This window comes from Nicotiana sylvestris, chromosome 7 (assembly GCF_000393655.2).
Source record: "Nicotiana sylvestris chromosome 7, ASM39365v2, whole genome shotgun sequence".
NCBI lineage: Eukaryota > Viridiplantae > Streptophyta > Magnoliopsida > Solanales > Solanaceae > Nicotiana > Nicotiana sylvestris.
In genome coordinates this window covers 18,403,418-18,423,359 of record NC_091063.1, presented here as the reverse complement: position 1 = coordinate 18,423,359, position 19,942 = coordinate 18,403,418, and the positions used below count along the sequence as shown (strand labels likewise).

Here is a 19,942-nt window from a genome sequence, read left to right as displayed (position 1 = left end):
AGTTCGAGGTAAGTGTTTGGTCTAACCTTAGCTTGAGGGAATAGGTATTGTGCTTTATTTTCTATATGCTAGTGTAGTGTACGACGTATAGGTGTAGTGACGAGTATCTATACGTCGTTGTCAAGCATGCTCGTGAGTCTTAGATTGTGATCGTTGTGTTCGTAATAAGTACTACAAATGCCTAAGTTGTTGATTCTCCGTGTTGGGAAAGAATTATGAATATTATCGTGGTATTTGTTTATTGTTGAGTATTAGTTCTAGTTGAGGTTTCATTTGTGAAGATAAATATTGGTACAAGTTTGGTTATAGCCAATTCCCTTGCCGGGACGTACTTAATTCTTACTGTTGGTTCCCTTACTTGGATGTGTTTATTCTCATTGTTGATTCCCTTGTAGGGATATTGTTGTTTCTTTATTGTTCCCTTGCCGGGATGTGTTTATTCTCATTGTTGATCCCTTGCCAGTATATTGTTGTTTCCTTATTGTTCCCTTGTCGGGATTCTTTTGTGATTGGTATTGAACTATATTTTGGGATCGGGTTGCACGCCGCAACAATATTATATGGGATTGAGTTGCATGCCACAACATATAGTAATAAGGGAGGACAGGAGGGGTCGGGTTGCACGCCGCAACAATGATATATGATTGGATTGGGTTTCACGCCGAAATAGTGATATATGATTTGGATCGAGTTACACGCCGCAACAGAGTTATATTATTTGGATCGGGTTGCGCACCGCAACAATAAAGAATAAAAGTGGATATTGATTCATTATTGTTTCCTTATTCTTATTGATGCGAACCTTAAGATGTTCTTTATGCTTTTCTCCTGAGTTGCTCCTGGAACTTGATATTCCCCACAGCATGTTCCCCTTCCCATTTTTAACTGCTAGTTCCCTTTATTATTACTTGTCGTATATGCTTTAACTGCACAGATTTAATTGGTAGTCTTGTCCTAGCCTCGTCACTACTTCGTCGAGGTTAGGCTCGACACTTACCAACACATGGGGTCGGTTGTGCTGATACTACACTCTGCACTGTGTGCAGATCGCGGTACCGGAGCTTTTGGACCTTAGAGTGGTTGCTGCCTTCAGTCCAACAGAGACCCGAGGTAGTCCTGCAATTGTCCGCAGGCCTTGGTGCCCCCTTCTATCTTTTATATTCTGTTTTTATTTACTTCAGAGACAGATTGCATCTTTCTTTTCAGACAATTGTTTGTAGTATTCGTAGATGGTCCATGATATTGTGACACCAGTTCTGGGTAGAGATGTAATTTGAAAGTTTTTTACTAGTATTTGGATAATTTATCAGATTTCGTCTTCCACATTTCTTTTATAATTATTTTTATTCCGCTGTCGATTCCATGTAAATTTGAAATTGTTAAAAGGTTAATAAAAAGGTAATAAAATCTATAAAGCTTGGCTTGCCTAGATTTCACGAGTAGGCACCATCACAACTCCCGAGGGTGGAAAATCCGGGCCGTGACAATTTAAGTATTAATTCTTTTACTATTTATAAATTTATGATTGAAGGTATGGTCATAAATGAAGCTTTTCAAGTTGCATCATTTATTGGAAAGTTGCCTCAGTTGTGGAAGGACTTTAAGAATTACTTGAAACATAAGCGCAAAGAGATGACACTCGAAGACCTTATTGTTCATCTACTGCTTGAAGAGGACAAGAAGGTTGTTTAGAAGAAGTCCCATGGTAACTAAACAATAATGGGAGCAAATACTATTGAGGAAGCGTCTACATGCAACAGAAAGAGAAAGAAGTCGTCTAGTCCAAAGACTTACCCGAGCAAGAAAAAGTTCAAAAGTAATTTCCACAATTGTGGAAAGGTTGGACATAAGGCTATGTACTGTCGTGCACCAAAGAAGGACATGAAAAAGAGTCAAGCAAACATGGTTGAAAAGAATGACGAAATGGAGGACTTATGTGTCATGCTATCTGAATGCAGCTTGGTAGGAAATCCCAAATAGTGGTGGATTGATTCTGGAGCCACTCGCCATGTTTGTGATAACAAAGAATTATTTGCCTCTTATGTTCCCATAGGTCCCGACGAGACTATCTTTACGGGAAACTCCACAACAGCAAAAATTGAAGGAGTTGGAAAGATATCTTTAAAGATGACTTCGGGCAAAATTGTGACTCTAAACAATGTTCTCCATGTTCCTGAAATTCGCAAGAATTTTGTCTCTGCTGGACTTCTTATCAAGAATGGATTTAAGTATGTGTTTGTTTCTAAAAAAAGTTGTAATAAGTAAGAATGATGTGTTTGTAGGAAAAGGTTACCTAACTGAGGGAATTTTCAAGTTAAATGTAATAGCAATTGATATCAATAAAGTTCAAGCTTCTTCTTACTTACTTGAGTCAAATAATTTATGGCATGCACATTTAGGTCACGTCTACTTCAAAACTATACGGAAAATGATTAACTTGGAAGTATTGCCTAAATTTGAATGTGATAATTTGAAATATCAAATATGTATGGAATCTAAGTATGTTAAACATCCTTATAAAGATAAAGCAATCGAGGCATTCAAGCAATACAAAAATGAAGTTGAAACACAACTAAACAAAAAGATCAAAATGATAAGAAGTGAGGGGGGAGGGGTGGCGAATATGAACCTCCTTTTGAAAAAATATGTTTGGAATATGGCATTATCACCAAAGGAGATGATGAATGCCTTGTTGATAATGCAACTTAAAATACTCAATCGAGTTCCCCATAGCAAAATGCAATCCATTCCATATGAAAAATGTAAAGGTAGGAAACCCAACTTAAAATATTTTAAAGTATGAGGGTGTTTGGCTAAAGTGCAAGTTCCTAAACCCAAAAGGATGAAGATTGGATCGAAAACGGTTGATTGCGTTTTCATAGGATATGCAATAAATAGTAAGGCATATCATTTTCTAGTTCATAAATTAGATGATCTTGACATTTATATTAATATAGTAATCGAATCCCATAATGCTGAATTCTTTGAGAATATTTATCCGTATAAAAATGAATGTGAGTCGTCTAGTGAAAAATATAAGTGACCTCGAGAAGAAGCAAAGGAAAGTACATTTAATGAGCAAAATCCAAGATGTAGTAAACGTCAAAGAACAACTACTTCCTTTGGACCAGACTTTCTAACATTTTTGTTGAAAAATGAATCTCAAACATGTAAAGAAGCAATGTCTTCCTCGGAAGTACAATATTGGAAAGAAGTAGTCAATAGTGAGATAGAATTCATATTAAGTAATCATACTTGATCTTCCTCCCGAAAATAAACTTTTGGGTTCTAAGTGGATTTTCAAAAGAAAAATAAAAGTTGATGATACTATTGACAAATATAAGTCAAAAATAGTTGTCAAAGGGTTTAGACAATGAGAAGGTCTTGATTATTTTGATATATAATCACTAGTAATGAGGATTACATCTATTCGGGTGTTAATAGCGTTAGCCGTCATGTTTGGTCTTGAAATTCATTAGATGGATGTGAAGACAACCTTCTTAAATGGAGATTTGGTGGAAGAAATTTATATGAAACAACCTGAAGGGTTCGTGATTCCCGAAAAAGAAAAAAAGGTGCGTCGACTTATTAAGTCGCTTTACGAATTGAAACAAACACCCAAACAATGGCATGCAAAGTTTGACCAAACAATATTGGCAAATGGATTTAAGATTAATGAGTGTGATAAATGTGTTTACATTAAAAACACTTCAAATCATATAGTCATTGTACGTTTATATGTTGATGATATGTTAATAATGAGAAAATACATTGTAGATATAAATGCTACTAAACGTATGCTTGCTAGCAAGTTTGATATGAAAGACTTAGGAGTTGCTGATTTAATTTTAGGAATTAAAATCCATAGGATTCCTCAAGGACTGGCATTATCTCAATCTCATTACGTTAAACTGGTACTTGAAAATTCAAGTATCTAGATTTCAAAGTCGCAAAGACCCCGATTGATATAAATGTGGCTCTTACAAAGAATCTAGGTCAAAGCAAATCTCACTTTGATTATGCTCATGTGTTGGAAAGTTTAATGTACATCATAAATTGTACACGTCCTGATATAGCTTGTGCAGTAAATAACTGAGTCGTTACACAAGTAATCCCCACCAAACTCATTGAATGGCAATGAAATGAGTTTTGGGGTATCTAAGGCATACCCAAAATTATGCTTTTTGCATTATAGTAAGTATCACACAGTAATAGAAGAATATAATGATGCAAATTGGATCACTGAATCATCAAAAACAAAGTCTACAAGTGGATATACTTTTACCATTGGTGGAGGAGCAGTTTTTTGTAAATCATCCAAACAAACATGCATTGCTCACTCTAAAATGGAGTCTAAGTTTATAGCTTTAGATAAGGCTGGAGAAGAAGCTGAATGGCTTCAGAATTTCTTGGAAGATATTGCATTTTTGCCCAAATTAGTGGCTCCTATATGCATACATTGTGATAGTCAAGCGACAATAGGAAGGTCTGGAAGCGTTATGTATAACGAAAAATATTGTCATACGACGAAGATATAATACTGTTAGACAACTACTCTCTAGTGGAATTATCATAATTGATTACGTAAAGTCAAAAGATAATGTGTCGGATCCACTTACAAAAGGCCTAAATAGAGAGGCGGATGATAAATCATCAAAGGGAATGGGACTATGGCCGAGGACAATTCACTGTGGCAGTAACTCTGCCTAGAAGACTGGAGATCCCAAGATCTAGGTTCAAGGAGATCAAACAAAGTTATTAGTAACGGTTCAACATTGTCAAATAAAATTTTGGTCTATTCCCGTGATGAGACAATATTCAGTATCAAGGATAAAACGTTAAAGTTTTTTAATGGTTTCTAAGTTTGATACGGGGTATATCAAATAGTGTATCTATGGGATAACACGTTTATGAATCACCTATATAAGTGTGAAGTGTAAGCCGCTTCAAAGAGAATTCTGTAAGGCCAGTTCTCTAAGTACTTATAAACCAGGCGGTGTTTATAGCTGAAACAAACACAACAATGAAAATTAAATGTGGTTAAAGGGTTGATTGTGTGACTTATGACTGTCTAAGTATACACCAAAGTTTGACGGATCAAAGATATCAAATCTACTGATTGACCAAGTATATCCGACATAAGTTCACTATGGAAAGTTCAAAGGGAAACCTACTTATCCAGATGCAATTAATCCTTGCTTGTAAATCACAGTTTTTCATGCATGCATATCTTCAGATAGCCATTCCCTATTCATATGGGAGATTGTTGCGTTTTTATCTAATTAGATAGGAGGTGTGAATGGAAAATGGAGGAAAAAGATTTGGAGGGAAACGAAAAGTTTCAAGTTGTTTCCTTTACTAATGCATTTTGTCCCTCATCGGAAAAAGGAAAGAAAATCTTTTTGCTTACATAGAGAAGCACATCTTCTAGCTCTTAAAGAGTTGAGAAGAAGTGGTGGATTTGGAGGGAAACGAAAAGTTTGAAGTTATTTCCTTTACTATTGCACTTTGTCCCTCATCGGAAAAAGAAAAGAAAATTTTTGTGCTTATATAGAGAACACATCTTCTAGCTCTTAAAGAGTTGAGAAGAAGTGGTGCCTCGCGTCGTCGTCGCTCGCTCGGCTTCGGCTTCGGTCATTGATATGATTGATAATTTTTTTGAACAAATTTATTTCCCGTTTTCCGTTATTTATTTTTCTTTTTCGTTATATTTTTGCGCGGATTTTATTTTGCGGACAATTTCCTAACGCCTAACGGTCGTTTTTGAATTTAAAGTTCGCGACCAAACTGAAATGTTTTCTGCCGAAACCTCATGTGAACATGTACTTTCATACCTATTTAACCCAGACTGTTAGGCTATAAATTCAGAGGTTTGGTCTCACTTTCTGACCACCGAAATCTGCATACTCTCCCCTCTCTCTTCTGCATTTCTGCATTATTTTTCAAAAGCAAAAACGTAAGCATTAGTGTGGTTTACTGTCGTTTGTTGAGTTCGACGAAGTTCTGTAATTTTCATTGCCGGTATTACAGAATAGTTGTTCCATTCTATCCTGGGAGGAATTAATCCAATAACCTTGGGCAATAGTGAAAGGATTAAATTCTTTAAGAAAATACAGTTTTCTGTTGGGCTCGGAACGTTATTCGTTTGATTATGTTTCTGTCTTCTGTTTCTGGTTCCGTTTTATTTTGCAAAATTTTATTTTCGAATACAGATAATAACAAAAACACTATTTACTAAGAAGATTATCAATTTTCAGAATTTAAATCCAAAACATTTGGTTAAGGTTAAAAGGATTCAAATCATCCTATCACACACACATTAATGATAGCTGAAAACTTACTTAAGTTATGACACTTGATCATATCTGATACAATTCGAATACTGTAGAACGGGTCGCAACATCAAAAATTTTGGATAACTTTTACATCTATCTGAGTTCGAGATGAAATATCACTTTATAGTTTATGGAGAGTGCCTTGTTTTCTTAGTGAATTTAGAGTGAGTGATTACACCAAATAGAAAAAGGTATTGTCATTATCAAAATTTCCAGGGCAAGTGCGCGCGTGCAAGTGAAAGTCACCGAGAAATCGCGTGGAAGCAGAGAAGGGAGATTAAGCATAAACACACACATATAATTTAGCAAATGCTAATAATGGTCAACGGGACCTACTGTGGGGCCCACGTGGTTACAGAAAAGCACAGCTGACGCTACACTTCGAGTAAAATCAAGAAAAAAAGGAAACCCAATTAAAAGCTCCTCTCATTCTCTGCAACAAACATAGAAATCCAAAAAGAAATCCTAAAATTGACACAGTTGAACAAAACAGGTGGGTGATTAGGTATATTATTATTGTTATTATTATGTGTTTGTTTGGTAGTTAATTATTGGTTGAATGAGAAATATCTTTTGATCTAATCTTGGGTTTTGCTTTTCTGTGAAATTTTCAGCTTCCTCTTTTGGGTAGGGGAATTTGTATATTTGGATTCTATGAGCAAAGAAAGGCCACCAGAGCCTCTTGATTTCTTCATTTGGACTGTTGAGGTAACTGCTTTTTTCTTCCCTAATTTTTCTGATTGTTTATGATTTATCATAATCCCAGATCTTGTGAGTTACTGCTATTTGTAATTGGGTTTTATATTGATTTAAACTGTTATAAACTGACTATGTATTATGTTGTTGTAGTTTGATGAGATTTTTTTTCTGATAATCCAATAATTGTAGGTTTTAATGGTTGAAAAATGCAAGTTTTTATCATTTTTTTGCCCTTGGTGTTAAAGTTTTGACCTTGGTCAGTATGACTATGAAAACAGTTCTTCTATTGTCTATGGCTATGACTTTAGGGTTTAGAAATCCATAAGTAGGGGCAGTCAGGTGCACATCACCCCGTATTCACACAGTTGTCCGAGGATGGGCCGCACCCCAAGGAGTTGTGTCATTATGGTAGCTTACCCACAACTCGAAGTCGTGACGTAGGTCACAAGGAGACAACTTTATCGCTGCTCCAAGGTTACCCTTCATTGGAAATCCATATAAAATATAATAAATTGCTTAGAATAGCGGAGAGGATCTAGAGAATTATCCTAGGGTTTACTAGTGAAGCGAGTGGTGTTTGAAATCAGGAAAGATTGTCAATTTTTAAGACAACTGCAATCCTTAGTCTCCTTAAAGTAGTTAAATGTAGGAATGTGGCGGATGTTAATTACATCGAATTTGATGAATTATAAGAATGTTTTCTTTTCTATGACCAGTTTGGAAGGAACAAGAACATTAAGAAAGGGTGCAATAACTTAGACTGATTGCAGAGAAATAAGTGAAAAGCGATATTAAAGGGGAAAAAAGCAAAATGCATACCAAAACACAGTAAAGGGAAGGGAACAGAACAGTTAGTCAAACACATGGACAGTAATGACCCTTTTCTAGCTTCTTTCCCATATAAACTAGCAAGCAAAAGACATCATCCATGACGGTGCTTGTGCGACATTTAAAGGACTTAAGGCCACATTATTGTTTTAAAGTAAATGGGTTTCTCACTCTAGGCCTCTTTTGATGAGGCCATTTGTACGACCGTGGCTGAATGGCAGCTCCAATTCTAAACCTTGGGTTAGCAAGTTCCATGTAATCTTGGTCTGGATTCTTAGAATCTGTGAGTTATGGGAAATTTGAGGAAAGATATGATGAGTTTGGTATATCCTAATAGTATATACTGTAGCTTGTGGGACCTTTTTTCCTTTCACAACCCCATGTAGCCACTATAAAGGAAATTCCTTGAGGTTTCATGTTGAGGGTCTCATGTATCATATGCCAATTACAATTTAGAGATAGACTTTAACAAAAAATTTGACAACTAACTCATCAAAAATGAATCTTCTTGTTAGTAGATTTTGATGTCTTCTGCATCATGATTATTAACAAATTTCAACATTTACCTAATAATTGTGACAAAATTAACCAAAACACCTATCGCTAGCTGAAAAATCTCCTAGGGACAGGAGCACATAGTTCGAAACTTAGAGGATAATAATGCCACCCCTTTATCCATCTCCACTTAAATACCAGGTCCGTTTGTGATAGGGTTCGAACCTATGATATGCGCCTAACCGACACATCACCTGTTGCAATCTTATTACTAGGCCAAAGTCCTGGTGGCAATAGAAAGGCTGGCATATTAGCTGGGATGGGCGAGTAATAGTTAAGCACTTTTTTTTTATGAAGTGAAATATCATTAACAAAAGCATCAAGAAGATGCAAAGGTCACAAAGAAACATAAAGTATCAGCCCAAAATTGGGTAATAGTTAAGCACTTAAAGACTATGAAAAAAAAAGTAAATGAATTAAGAGTTCCAGTAATAATAATCTATGTTTGCCATCATATATTAACTTACGGTCAGTTAACATCGGATAGAGGGAGTATAATGTTGCCGTGACTGCCAAAGCTGCAACTGTTTCTACTTCCTGGTGTGAAGCGGCATAGGATATACAAATTAAACTGGATGAGGTAGACTCTTGGTGTCCTTACCTCTGGCATGGAGGTCATACAATCAGATTCAAGCTTAGCCTAAAGAGGTGTAGTTAGAAGTTCGTCATTCTTCCAAAGGGATGTGTAATGTATATCATTTTTTCCAAAGCTGCAAGCTTGTTGAAATGCAGGTAAGTTGCTCTTGTTACCTTCCAAATAAAAGGGTGAGGTAGACATCGTTATTTACCTCGACTTTAACAGTTTTAAGCAGTGACATGAAGTCGTGTTTTTAAATTCAAGCATGTGGAAGCCTAAAGAGGTGGATAGGAGCTTCTCATTCGTGAAGGAGGGTTATGTAATGGATATCATGATTGCCAAGGTTGCAAGCTTATCTTGACCTCCAGGTATAAAGTCGCTCACATATACCTTGCAGGTAAATGTCAATGCAGATGTCCTTATTTACCTTTTAAGTAGTGACATGAAAGCTTATGATCAAATTTTAGCATTATAAAATACTGGCTAGATTCGTTGGAGTTCATCATTACTCATTTTATCAAGGGTAAGCATCAACGAGTATCTAAAGAGATCTATAGTAATTCATCATTCTTTGAAGAGGATGCACATGTGTAGGGCTAGCATCGATTCCTCGAAGTGGCTGACTTATACTTAAGGATTGAAGACTGACTATTTTATGAGATACCATCTTCTCTTATTTTTCCAAATCTTTTTGAACAGATGCTACACCGAGACCCGAGTATTCTTTGAGCTTATGTAATTGTTACATTGAAAAGAGTGTGTTCATCTTATTACAAGATTTGCAAGCTTACGAGACCCGAGTATTCTTTGAGCTTATGTAATTGTTACATTGAAAAGAGTGTGTTCATCTTATTACAAGATTTGCAAGCTTTCTATTGTCCTCTTGCCATGTATGACATTTTAGTTTGCTATTCACTAGTTCATCGAAATGGATCCAGATATTTACTTCAGAATTGTTCTCCTGGGGCTATGTTCCACACTTATCCATTTGAAAAATATCTTCCTTGCCCCCTGCCCGTCCCACCCCCAAATAAAAACTAAAAATTAGTAAAATAAAGCAAACAGTTGGGAAAGTTGTCTTGCGCCCCTAGGTATTAGTGGAGTTGTTTCCCCAGCTCTTTTCAATGGTTGAGGGGTGGTTATGAACCACACAGAAAGGAAATGTATCTTGTTCAACGAATAAACAACATGAAAAGAGAATGTATCTCGTGCAATGCCTGATTTATGCTGCTACTTTTATTGGCAGGATGTTGGCTTATGGTTGGAAGAAATAAATCTCGGTGGCTATCGTCAGATTTTCAAAGAGAATGGTGTTAACGGAGAGTACTTGGAGGGTATGTCCATGTTTACGACTGAACAGATTCTACGGTTTATAAGAAGGTGTCACATGAAATGGGGAGACTTCATAACACTGTGCAAGGAGCTCAGGAGGATAAAAGGTGCATTTGTTCCCCTCTCCGTTCCAACTCTAAACAATTTTATCTGTACTCTTCCCAGTTTATTGATGCAAAGTTTGTCCAGCGCTTTTCCGCGGCCTCTTCTGTTTGGCCAACAATGCAATTAAGGTTGTTCATTACATCCTTTGTGCTAAATCAGCTTTGACTGATGAAAGACTTGGCAATTTCTTTGTTTTGTTAAAAATCTTTTCGCTTAGTGTGAAGTTTGAGATCTCTTAGCTCGTGTTGGAAAGGGAAAAAAAGACAAAAAAATTTAATACTAAAGAGAGATCTCTTAGTCACGAATATGATATGATAGTGGTATGGTCGTCAATGCCTTTGAATAGTTTGATCTAGCAGTTCACTTAAATAATCAATTAATCATAAGGATGACAAGCATGATTTACTTAATACATAGACACTGAGGATGTTGCAGACTCAGCTTTGTGATCCGGTTTTGATCACTATATCAAGTGTTGTCAATACTAACCATTGATAAACATCAGAGAATCTTCCGTTGCTTTAAAGGATGGCCAATGCTGTTTTATTTCAACCTACATTTGCTATTATGTTTCGTACGTCTTTATTGATTCAATTCATTCCTGCAGTGGCTTGCTTGAAGGGGGAGCAAAGAGTCCGACGACCATGGTGGGCCCCATCATGTCTCTCTATAGTCTTCACGAAGGTGGCAAAGCGTAACAGGCAGTCTAGAGTGGTTTCGCTGAAGCTGGAACCTTGATATACTGATATGTACTTGTGTATGTATAATTTCAAGTGGACAGGGGGTAGGAAAACCACTTGTCTCCGTATATTTCCCACTCTTTCTTTTCGCCTTTTTTTCTTGTTGGTTCTTCTTTGGAGAACTTCCTCCTCTGTCCAAGCATTTTACTATACATAGTTTTGTAGTCTGCCTTTGTCCTAAATTAGTTCTGATGAATATATACTAAAATGAAGCAAAGAGATACAGTTATGTAAATCTCAACGTGCACTATTCTTATTGAAAAATTTGCCACTCCATTACTTTGGTGCAAATTGAATGATGTAGTAATACACATTTGCTTATTTAGATGAGATTTCAGATAACTTGGAAACTATTTTCCTTCTCTTCAACTTTATATTTAGGAATTTGCAGTTAAAGCATGCTCATTTCCCCCAACTGATTAACTTATTGTGGATGTTACTTTTGGTACATTTCTCTTCAAGTCTAACTCTAATATCGATATCTTGGGAAAAAACTGATATCCTGAAAAGAAAAAACCCTCTTAAATTGACATCCACCTTATGCCAAGTAGTTCTAGATTTTCAAATTTTTGAATCATCAATTAATTCTATAAAATCGGGATAAGTTAAAAAATAGCCAGATTTACAAGTGGTCATTCAAAAATAGCCACAGTTTCAAAAATAATCGAAATTTATCCACTTTTCATGTAAAGATAAATCTGATTGAAAATATTATTTAAAATTCGGAAAAATACTCCAATATAATATACTGGAGTTCCAGTATACTTATGCTGGAACTCCAGTAACTCCAATCTACTGGGGTTTCAGCATAAGTATACTGGAACTCCAGTATAAAGTACCGGTCCAGCATAATATACTGCAACTTTTCGCGTGTTGGAGTTCCAACATAATATGCTAGAAGTTCATACACAGATGCACTGATCTCCAGTATATTATGCTGGAACTTTTCGTGTTGTAGCAAAATAATGGCTATTTTTCAATGACTTTGCAAAAGCTGGTCATTTTTGAATGACCAGTCCGAAAACTGGCTAGCTCGTGCTATTTTTACTATAAAATCTAGAATATGTTAAGGTGGCGTCTCGTTTGAAGTATAAAAAAATTGATCTTCACATAAAATTCCCTACAGTTACAACCTGTATTGATTGTATTCATACAAATACAACCAAGGCAAAATACAGAAATACAGAATAATATAATGCTCTTGTTGAGGGTCAAATACAAGACCTCCGCTAACTAATAGGCGCTCTAACCAATTGAGCTAGGAGAGCTCGTTGCTCTCTTGTTTCAATTCAAAACAATTAATCTCTTGTTTCATGGATTTGCTATAGCTACGAATTATAAATTTGCTGAAAGCATAGCTACGAATGATAAATACAATGTATATGGTTGACGTATCATGTAGTTTTCCCTTCATATCACCATATAACTAATAGTAAAATGATCTGGGATCGATTCCCCTCACCAACGGCCTTTTTAGTTAGAGCTCGTCGCACCGGCTGATCTAGTGCGGTTTACATTTCCTGTGTGAATTGTGAGCTATTGCACAGTGAACAGATTACCCAGTGCACACCCGAAGGATAGCGACAACTAATAGTAAAACGTATTGTTTCTAATATTAAATACCACATAAGTCATGTGAAGTGTAATACCAAAAACCAAATGATATATTACTATTCCGATATAACTTAACGAGATAAGAATATCTTAAGAAAAAAAATATCTTTACATGAGGCTATCTGTACATAAAAATTCATGTATTCTTATTTATCGCATAGTAATCCCTCTATTATTATTCACCACATAAACATTAGTAATTTGCATTATAATCTTCACATAACTAGACCATAAACCAAACAACCCTAAAGAGAACATGTAAGTTTTTACTCTCACAATGAATGACCATAACGTAAGTCTTCTTAATCACATTTAATTCTATGGTTATGGCATTTCCGCTTTGTAAATGTGAGATATTAATTACATTAACAATCCCCAAGCATATACTGTTACTTTACCACTACTATATTATTTAAACTCGTCCTAAGCATCTCAAATTAATCATCCAATTGCTTAGCTCTTCTCTGAGGTCATTTCAGTGCAAAACACATACGAGAAGAGCCAAAGTAAGAAGCCATTCTCATCTTAATTTGTTGTTAATGTTGATTATATTACTGCTAAATATGCAACATAATTACATTTGTCTTTCTATTTTTTGTGGTAATAACAGTGTTTAGACAGTTAATTTTTTTTATACTAATTAAGCTGTGCTACTTTATGGCGTAGTGTTAACAGCAAGTGCAAAGATGTGTAGCAAGTTGGTTCTGTTGTTTGTTGTGTGTGTTTTTGTGCAAACAACATTTGCAAGGAAGCTTCTACAATTTCCATCTGGAAGCATCCCCGACTTTGACGGAATTGACCAAATTATCGGAAATGTTGCCGGCGGCGGCGGTGGAGGTGGAGGCGGCTATTTTACTGGATCAGGCCGTGGTGGCGGTGGCGGAGGAGGAGGTAAGAATGGTGGATTTGGTGGGGGAGTAGGAGGTGGTTGGGGTGGATCAGGTAGCATGGAGGCGGCAGCGGTGGCGGCGGTGGCGGAGGAGGAGGTGAGAATGGTGGATTTGGTGGGGGAGTAGGAGGTGGTTGGGGTGGATCAGGTAGCAATGGAGGTGGTGGTGGTGGTGGTGGCGGCGGCGGAGGAGGCGGCGGTGAAAACGGCGGGGGTGGTTTTGGTGGCGGAGCTGGTGAAGGCCATGGAGATGGAGATGTGGCATTTGATCCTATTATTGAAGATGAATAAGGTCTTTATACGATTTTTGGTGTATCACCATTTTCACCGGATTTTGCTCAAATATAGTTTAGATAATAAAGAAGTAAACGGCAAATTGTAGCAAACCATCTATATTATATTAAAAGGAAAGTAGTGAAGCGTGTGATTAAACCAAGTGGCAAGCTAAAATGAAGCCACTTGGCAATTTTAATACAACATTAATTATTAAAAATTATAAATAAAAATATAATTAATGGAAGTAGTTTAATGAATCTTATACATAATCTAAATAGATCTTAGACAAATCTAATCTATACATGTATATTTGTATCTATATGTATATCTATATATTGATCCACTCATAGCTTTTTTTCTATATTAGCTATAAATATGGAAGTGAAAAATTAATTAAACATTAAAAAACTATAATAGAAAAAAATAAAATACAGAAATACGTAAATTGAGATAATCTATGACTATTTATATTTTGGAGTATGTTAAAATATAAAATAAAATTAAAATTTATTTATGATATTAAAAATTTATTGAGTATAAAATTTAAATAAAGTAGCAAAATAAGATCTTACTCAATCTATCTATATTATATTAAAAGGAGAGTAATGAAGCATGAAGTTAAGCCAAGTGGCTTATTGAGAAAAAACCACTTGGCACTTTTATGAAATCTATTTGTTGGATTCTATTTGTATAACATTGAAAAAAATATTATTCGATATTCTTTTGTATCTAATTATTAATTGGATAAAAAATCTGCTGGGAAAGAAAGATGAAATCAAGCTATCCGTGAACATATATTACCATATTTAGATTATATTATATATAAGTTCATGGTTTCCGTCAAAAAATTATTATTTGATGTTCTTTTGTATCTAATTAATAATTAATTTTTTTTGGTGGGAATGAAATATGAAATAGAGTTGTCCGTGAATATATATAACCATATTTGGAGTAATATTACATATGACAAATATTCTGTTGAAATATGAAATTAATACTTTGAGTTAATATGGGTAAGAGAAAAAGGTATGAAATATTCTGCTGACATAAAAATGGAAAGAAAAAATTCTTTCCAAAAACGTGTTATGGACCAAAGTCCAAAAATAAGTAAAAGAAAAAGATCATTGTGACATGACAATATATGATTACTCACACTTGCCATACAAAATTACAGGATCATCGATTTCTAATACTATTAAGGATTTCTTTTATGGTAGGCATCCTTTTTCGAGAAGGAATCAAATTATAATTTTATTTTGGATCTTACACATTAATTTTAAGTTGAAATAATAAATCTATATTTAGTACAAGCTTTGTATGTGACCTTATTTGCGAACAATATATATTAATATAGGTATCATATATATTACTATAAGTATCTTTAATTAAATTTTGTGTATAATTCAAATATGGTACGTATTCTTTTTCAAGATAGAATTAATTAAATAAATATTTTGTCTTACGTCTATATTATGCTAAAAATAGACTGAAAAATTTAAGAAAGAATTAATTAAACTAAAATGTTCTCTTTTTAATGACTAAAGTAGAATCTTTTGGTCGTACACACAAAAAAAAGACACAATTTTCATTAAGCAGACCAATATACTATAATTATAGGTATCTTTAATTAAATTTTGTGTATAATTCAGTTATGGTAGGTATCCTTTTTTTATATAAAGAATCAATTAAAATTTCGTTTTGTATCTTACACATTAATTTTAAGTTGAAATAATAATTCTATATTTAGTACAAGCTTTGTATCTGACCTTATTTACGAACAATATACATTATTATAGATATTTTTAATTAAATTTTGTGTATAATTCAGTTATTGTAGGTATTCTTTTTTAAGAGAGAAATAATTAAATAAACATTTTGTATCTTACATCTATATTATATTAAAGGAAATAATATTGAAAAATGAACAAGAGGACAAAGGAAAACGACAAGAAAAATTAAGACTTGGTGGTTAACAAATTTTAATTAACCACAAAAAAAATGTTGAAAATTAAAATAAGCCAAAAGCTAAAAAATGAAGATCCATATCATTTTTTGTGCACTCACTCATACAAATTGATTTACACATACCTTTTTAAAAAATTTCATATACTTAAAAATTGATTTACTAGATTGTCTTTCCTTAAGAATCTTTATTTAAACAACTTTTGCTTATGTTTGACTTCTCTACATTACTTAGGGTTTAGCTTCCACACAAACTTCTGCAAAGTATAGCTCCAAACTATAACTATATCAGCGAAATATTAATGTCCAAAATGAGTTGGAATTTAAAGGGTCGTGTTGTTAGATTATGACACATTCCAGATCGCGAGAAACTAGAATATTCTAATTTAATTGAATTAATTATTCAAGATGAAAAGGTACATACTCTTTTACATGTTATTTTTTTCGAATTGTGATGTATTTTCTGCAACTTATGCGTCTTACTAACTTAAATTTCTTTTCAAATTTTTTATTTTAGGGAGATCGAATTCATGCAACTATTGGGATTTTCGTACTTTCAATACAAGCATTAGGAAATGTAAGGTGTCTTACGCATAATTAGGTTTTCAATTTTCCAAAATGTTAGTGACAGGGGTTTACCAGAAATTCTTGAATTTTTACTCATATTTTTTTGTAGTGATAAACTCAATACTGAGGACAACTTCTGAAAAATGCACTGCAATATGTAATGAGCATTTGCTACAAAAATGTTCCCTTAGGCACGTGCTACATATCAAGCAAATTGTATAGCATCATTATTTTTTGTGGAACATTCATATCAAACAAATTGTATAGTATCATTATTTTTTATGGAACATTTATTAGGAGATGGAATGAAAGTTTTACTGGAGTCTTAAAATGTTTTTAATGTTTGGTTGTAAAGATGATATTAACACTAACATATTAAACTTTATGGTGTAGATCGTTCTTTTTAATTATCCGCGCATCGCGCCGGTACTAATACTAGTATTCTTTAATAAACATTTTTTCTTCACTAAATAATGTTATTGTTATTCCTAATTTTGTCGATTTTGGGAGAGAAGTACTTATATTAGGGAGAGTTTGTAATATTCTCAATTCAATTAGAGCTTGTAATAAGTGCGACTCTATGGCTTCATTGTAATGTATGCTTCAAAGATTATAAGCTTGTATTCAGAGTAACAGACTTTTTTCAAGATTAGAACGACTCAATGATAATTTATATGAATTTTCTATATTATTTTGATAAATAATGTAAAACAACGGATCGTACAGGGTAGAATAGATAGGTGAAGCAGTCAATATCAGTATGTTCTCGCCTATCGATAGATAGCAGGTTGCTTTCAAGCTCAAACCATTTGAAACAGAAGTGTTACTGTGACTTTCTCTCTATACACAATTTTTTTTTGTGAGTTGTACTGTAATAAGAAAGATCTTGCATCGACGAGGCGAGTTTCTCCAGGAGAAAATATAGTCAGATATTTTAGATGGCAACATAATTCAAGAACGAAGCTTGGAAAACATGATAAAATTAGGACAATACGTTGTGCTACACATAATTCTTTCTTGATTCCAAGTATTAATAAATACACTTGCATATTTCCAAAATCTTGTTTGTTACTCTTCCCGGTCTATAATAAGTGATCAATTTGCTTTGGACATATCCATTAAAGAAATACTAAATTCTAGACAAAAATAATTAGTGTGACTAAACTACCATTAATTAGCAACATAATTTAATGTGAAGAATAAAAGACTTTTTAGGGATACGTACATAAGTATAATTTTAGAAAAATAAATTGAATTTTTTCTTGATTATATAAATGTACACTTATTTTGGACCAAAATAAAAAGTAAATTAGTCACTTATTGTGGACCGGAGGGAGTACCATTCAAGAAAACACCGAAATTCTAAATATTGTTATTTCATTCACTTTAATTCTAGGTGTCTCGTTTACACACAATTATATTCACAATTAAATTGGAAAAAGGAAGTGATAATAAAATCAACCAATTGGGTTCCAAACCTTTCTTTGCATTTCTCTTAAAATAATCAAAATAATAAATTAAATCTTGAAAGGAGACAGATTAACAATTTGGACTTACAAGATCATATTCAAAACTGTAAACAAGTTAAGAAGCTCATCAAATAAGCTAGTCCTTTGCTCCTTTAAATTAAACTCTCCAATTTCAACCGGGGGGGGGGGGGGGGGGAATTTCTATTAATTATTTTGAAGATTTATAATTCTTCCGTTTTTGGATGGAATTTTAATGAATTAGATCTATAAAAATCACAAAGTACTTGCTTTTGAGTCCAAAATAAATCATTTAGAGCTCCAATTTTTAGTGCATTCTATTTTCTTTTGGTAGTTCAATCGTGGAATTTCTTTATTTATGTATTTCCGGAGTATGAGTGTGTGACTTGGTATAATCTATTCTATTGATAGTACATAGTAGGGTTGTAATAGGTAGAGTTGGTTCGAATTGCAATTATCAAACCAAACTAATAGTGTCGGGTTTTTAAATCTATAAGCCAAATCAAACCAACAAAGTGGGTTTTTCAATCTCGAATTTTCTCGGATTTTTCGGTTTTCTTCGGATTTTCGGGTTTTGTTTTCTTGGTAAAGTCTTCATAGCACAAAATATGTAACTTGTGTTCCAAATATTTCTTTAGTGATACAACTATACAATAATATGAGATAAATCATAGCATTATACTAAAATATTCAATAACAAAGATAATAAAATTGCATATAAAAAATATTGTTAATTAATAAGACATAATGAAAATCAACATAATCTAAAAATACTATACAGGTCATGCTAAAATAAGTATAGCTAATTCCGTAATTAAGCACTAAAAAAAATGATAACTAAATTATGCATTTTCACTATAAACCAATACAAAACTAAAACATAGATATCCAACACTATCATCATTCTTAGTGTTGAATTGAATTTCTTTCGTTAAGTATTGATTTAAAATTTGTTTGAGTCACTACATTTATAGGCTACAATTTTTTTTTATCATTCAAGAATGTTAAGTCTAAACTTGAAATACTATGTTAAAAGATAAAACTGTAAAAAACTTTAATAACAAAATTACAATAAATATTTATATGTATAAAATATTTTTAAAAATTATATAAATGTGCTATCGAGTTGGTTTGATTTTGGTTTGATTTTTTTTAGTTAAAACAAAACCAAACTAAACCAACTATGGTCGAATTTTTTTTCAATACGAAACCACAGTCGGGTTTTTTCCCGATTTGACTTAGATTATTGGTTTGGTGTAGTTTATCGATTTTTGTTGAACATCCCTAATACACAGAATGTGTCAGTCATCTTGATAGAGATGGTTCGTCATAACTCATATATTATTCTAATATTTGTAACACGAAATAGATTAAGAAATATTTGAATTATTATTCATACTAAATTTATTTAAAGCTAAAACATAAGAATCTTTATCTATCTATCTATCTATCTCTATATATATATATATAAAAGAGAGAAAGAAAAAGATGAGGTGGCATATCTCTTTGGCCAAGATTCCTATTTATCTTTTTTCTCATTTTTTGGTCATTTTCCCTTTATTTTCGTTTTAATAAATTAGCTAAATAATGTCTTGACTCTTTTAGTTATCTAGCCTTTATTATACTCTTTAGGCCACACTAAATTCTAAAAAATTCATAAAGGCTCGAATCTCTTCAAGTACCCAATTTATGTCATTCCTTATTACTCTCACGTTTCCTCCTTTATTAAGTTCCTTTCTCACTCTTTTAAGTCGCTTCTTTTGTTTGTTCTTTTTTTTTCTTCTTCTTTTTCATTTGCACATTTAGGTCTCCTTGATGACTCTTTGCATTCAATCTACGTTTCTATTCATCCAACGGTTACAATTTTTAATTTTAGTTTTCAATTGTGCATTAAATGATACAAAGAAGAAGAATTGCAATAAAAGGATGAGAGAAACGGAAATGGAGAGAGCACCCTGTTGTGATAAATCTATTGT

The 19,942-nt window shown here is 33.5% G+C and overlaps 2 protein-coding genes across 2 annotated transcripts; both read left to right on the top strand.

Moving 5' to 3' along the window:
- The first annotated feature begins 6,726 nt into the window (after positions 1 to 6,726).
- Positions 6,727 to 11,447, top strand: LOC104230520 (uncharacterized). The gene is made up of 4 exons (XM_009783353.2): positions 6,727 to 6,828; positions 6,950 to 7,043; positions 10,241 to 10,433; positions 11,039 to 11,447. Exons 2-4 carry the CDS (start codon positions 6,990 to 6,992, stop codon positions 11,167 to 11,169), a joined length of 378 nt encoding a protein of 125 aa, XP_009781655.1. The 5' UTR covers positions 6,727 to 6,828; positions 6,950 to 6,989; the 3' UTR covers positions 11,170 to 11,447.
- A 2,024-nt stretch (positions 11,448 to 13,471) lies between these two features.
- Positions 13,472 to 13,965, top strand: LOC104230524 (glycine-rich cell wall structural protein-like). Its single transcript, XM_070151213.1, has 2 exons — positions 13,472 to 13,727; positions 13,823 to 13,965. The coding sequence occupies exons 1-2, from the start codon at positions 13,472 to 13,474 to the stop codon at positions 13,963 to 13,965; spliced, it is 399 nt and encodes a 132-aa protein (XP_070007314.1).
- Positions 13,966 to 19,942: the final 5,977 nt, after the last annotated feature.